The 4,081-nt window shown below is 55.7% G+C and overlaps 1 protein-coding gene across 1 annotated transcript; it reads left to right on the top strand.

Moving 5' to 3' along the window:
• Nucleotides 1-1,190: 1,190 nt before the first annotated feature.
• SETTUDRAFT_169275 (glycoside hydrolase family 32 protein) lies at nucleotides 1,191-3,674 on the top strand. The gene has a single exon (XM_008027967.1). The coding sequence runs from the start codon at nucleotides 1,624-1,626 to the stop codon at nucleotides 3,568-3,570; it is 1,947 nt and encodes a 648-aa protein (XP_008026158.1). The 5' UTR covers nucleotides 1,191-1,623; the 3' UTR covers nucleotides 3,571-3,674.
• Nucleotides 3,675-4,081: the final 407 nt, after the last annotated feature.

The raw sequence follows: 4,081 nt of genomic DNA, 5'->3' as shown, positions 1-4,081 counted from the left end.
GCTCGCGATGGGATGCGGTGGGCGTAGGCAGCAGCGGGGGGGGATGAAGGTGGGGGGCAGAGCAGAGCGTCAGGGCGGGGGGCGTGTTAGGAGCTGCGACGTCTGCGGCAACCAAGTAGGGCCGTTGGCCAGGATGAGAAGTAGTAATAGCTGGTCATGGGCAACGGCGAGAATTGCCTCCTACTGGAACATGGCTAGCCACATGAAGGGCCGAGGTGAACTATGGTTCATGGCGACGGCGCGCGTGTTCTCGAACCGCGGGAGTGCTAGCCCGAACAAGACGCCTGGGGCCGCTGACGTAATGCCTTCTGTAACTCTGCTGTCCGCTGCGGCCGTGTACCAGACACTGCACCGCCATTCTATCCCTACACCTGCGCACGTACTGGTATGAGCTGAGGACACAAGCCGCCGGCATCACACATCCACATCCTCATCTGCATCGGGTCTGCCCCACCCCGGCTACGGCACTGGGACCGGGGCCCAAATGCGAGCCCACGTGCTGGCTGTCGGCCATGCACAGATGCGCTCAAAATCAACTCGTACCGTCGCTTCATGATACACCTCGGGTCCTGAAATCGCTGTGCAATCTCACGATGCAGCGGGGCGGTTTCCGGCCTTTCCATCGGCATGCGGCATCATTGCGTTTGTTCTGCCATGATTCGGATTTCTAACACTGCACTGCTTCTTCCCGCCAGTACAGTCGATCGACATGAGAAGATTGCCGGCATAGCCACCTGAGAGCGCCAAGGAAACGTCAAAGAAAGGAAATGGGTCGACGACGAGCGGGGTGGTGTTGGTAAGCAATTTCAAAGCCCGCAAGCGCGTACGTGTAGACATGGTGCGGTTCACATATGCACATGTAGGTGTAGTGCACACGTGCTTTGCCACCTTACAGCCTATTAGGTACCGATGTCTTTCAGCCTCTTCCACCACATCCGAAGCGTGCCACAGCTGCCAGTAACGTACGTACCATCTCAGCCGACTCCCGCCACCACCTTTGACCTTTTCGGAGCGGTGACCCGAAGCAGAATCGCCATCGCCTAGGTGTACTATGCGGTGTACACCCCGATTATCCTGGTCAAGCATCCAGAAAAGAACTGGTCCACTGCGAGTCTAAACCGCGCAAGGAAAGAGCGTTATCACGAGTCAGGGCTATATCGCATTCACATTTCCATGCAGTCCGGGTATGACGATGGTGGGGAATTATCGTGAAGGGGGGGTTGTTCGACAAGCTAGCTGGGGTGGGATCATATTATGTATCCCAAGTAATAGTCTTGGGAGCCAAGCACCAACGTGATTAGGATGGCCGGCTTACTCGACTCAACAAGCAACACCTGGACAGACTCGAGCAAAACGTCGGTCCGACACCGAGAGGCACCGGCATTACTCGCTGGTGGGCCGCTCAAGAAATAGGCGACCAATGGCCGAATGCGACCAAGATTTTCCACGCCCCGATGCTGCGGACCTTTTGTGGGGAACTATCTCCGCAATATGTTCTTGCTGTAGCGACTGTCGTCATCAGCCCGCCCTGTTTGGGCAAGAGAGCTTTTTTCCACGCAATAAGAATGCGGTCACGCATCGGTGCTCCTCACCGTCGTCTCGTGGCGCCAGCGTCCCGCAGCCATGAAGCTTTCACCTTCCGTCCTGGCGTCGTTGGCAACACTCACGAGTAGTCGCATTCTTCCTCGCCAAGACTCCCTCGACTACAATGCCGCACCGCCAAACCTCTCCACCCTGGCAAACAACACCCTCTTTGACAAATGGCGCCCCAAAGCACACGTCCTGCCAGCCTTTGGCCAGATCGGAGACCCTTGCATGCACTACACCGATCCCAACACTGGCCTCTTCCACGTAGGATATCTGCACCTGGGAGCATCCGGCGCCACCACCAGCGACCTGGTTACCTACAAGGACCTGAATCCCGACTCTGCGCCTTTTATTCGTGCCGGCGGCATCAACGACCCTGTCGCCGTGTTCGACGGCAGCGTCATTGAAAAGGGCGTCAATGGCACCCCTACGCTCCTCTACACCAGCGTCAGCTACCTACCTATTCAATGGACCATTCGCTACACAAAGGGCAGTGAGACACAGTCACTCGCATACGCCACGGACGGAGGCAAGAATTTCACAAAAGCTCCCTTTGGTCCCGTGATCCCCAGCCCACCGTTCGCTGTCAACGTCACGGGTTTCCGCGACCCATTTGTATTCCAAAACTCGCAAGTTGACACGCTGCTCGGCAAGAAATCCGGAACCTGGTATACTGTTATCTCTGGTGGTGTGCACGGAGAAGGCCCCAGTCTCTTCCTGTACGCACAGTACGAAAAAGACGCAGATGAATTCCAGACATGGGAGTATTTAGGCCAGTGGTGGCACGAAGCTGCGAATTCCACGTGGAGCGACAAAGATTGGGCCGGACGCTGGGGCTTCAACTTTGAAGTAGCGAATTTCTTTGCCCTCGACGAGCACGGTGCGAATCCTGAGGGTGAAATCTTCGTCACTCTAGGCGCGGAATGGAGTTACGATCCGATTGTCCCCCAGGTCTCAGACGAGAGAGATATGCTCTGGGCGGCGGGAACCCAGACGCTCGTCGACGGGAAGCTTGTCTTTGAGCCCACCATGGCCGGCCGCCTCGATGCAGGCCGCTCCGCCTACGCGGCCGCCGGCAAGGTCCTCGCTGCAGACTCACAGGCCAGCTGGGCGAGCGGCGCGCCCGACCGCTTCATCACGTACGTCTGGCTCACAGGCGACTTCTACGGCACCGCCGCCTTCCCCACACGCCAGCAAAACTGGACGGGCTCACTGCTTCTCCCGCGCGAACTCAGCCTCGGCCATATCACTGTCAGAGACAACGAGCTGTCGCGAGAAAAAGGCTCATGGCGCATCTCTTCTTCTCCCAGTCCCTCTCAATCCACCACAAATGGCACACTAACACTGACAACGCTCCGCCAACGTATCGCCCGCGAACCCATCGCCGCCTTCAAAAAACACGCCTCAGCCACCTACTCGCTCCCCTCTGGCCCCGTAACCCCAGGTACCATGACAGAATTCACGCCCTCACCCCGCTCAAACAAATACATGCTCACGGCCTCCATCACTCTCTCCGCGCGCTCCAACACTACGAAAACAGGGTTCGACATCCTCACCGGCGCACACGAGTCCACACGCATTGTGTATGACATGGCCACCGAGCAACTGGTCGTCTTGCGCGGAAATTCGTCTGCTGCAGCCAAGACAACGCCTGGTATCGCGTCTGACGATGAAGCGGGGTTGCTCCGTTTATTCGATGTGCCTTCTTCTTCCTCATCCTCATCATCCACCACCGACACCACCACCGGCACTGATGTACAAGCACAAGTAGAAACCCTACATCTAACCATTGTCGTCGACGGCGGCATCCTCGAAGTCCACGCCAACGACCGCTTTGCACTGAGCACGTGGGTCCGACCCTGGTACACCGATAGCACTGGGATTTCGTTTTTCCTCGAGGGCACAGCCACGGCTGAACTGAGCAATGTCACCGTCTATGAGGGCTTGGTGCATGCGTGGCCGTTGAGGAAATCGACATTGTGATTTGTGGTTAATCGTGCTTTGTGCCGTGTTTATGTTGTCTTGTGGACAAGTTCTTTTTTTTATGCATGCAAAAGAGAATGCGTGTGTGTGTGTGTGGTTTTCCTTCCTCCCCGACACTTTTACACCAGCGTGCGGGAGCTGAGGGCATGTATGTATACTTATAGAAATACCGTTCAAAGTTCAAAGATTTTGTGTCGAGTACCAAGTACACAACGATCCAAGTTGATGATGATGATGATGATGATGAACTTTTTTCTGCCGTGATTGTTCCGCCGTGCCTTTTTCTACCTTGCATTTGCAAGAGAGAGAGAGAGACAGAGAGACGAACTAATCGCAACCACAACCACAACCAGAACAGACCAGGCCAAGCCCGTCCAAACCAGAAAAACATGACATGAACAATAAGCTTTTTTTTGAAATTTCCATGTCGCGTTGTTTACACCATCACCATTCCCGTCGGTCCCCAAAATGCACTGAGAGTGTAAAATGAAAAGGGGGGGGGGTTGCGTAA

The sequence above is a fragment of the Exserohilum turcica genome (genome assembly GCF_000359705.1).
Source record: "Exserohilum turcica Et28A unplaced genomic scaffold SETTUscaffold_21, whole genome shotgun sequence".
In the NCBI taxonomy this organism is placed as follows: Eukaryota; Fungi; Ascomycota; class Dothideomycetes; order Pleosporales; family Pleosporaceae; genus Exserohilum; species Exserohilum turcicum.
This window is presented reverse-complemented; position numbering and strand designations above follow the sequence as displayed.

Excerpts from the sequence above, each read along its gene's own strand:
- SETTUDRAFT_169275 (XM_008027967.1), top strand. The coding sequence starts at position 1,624 with ATGAAGCTTTCACCTTCCGTCCTGGCGTCGTTGGCAACACTCACGAGT.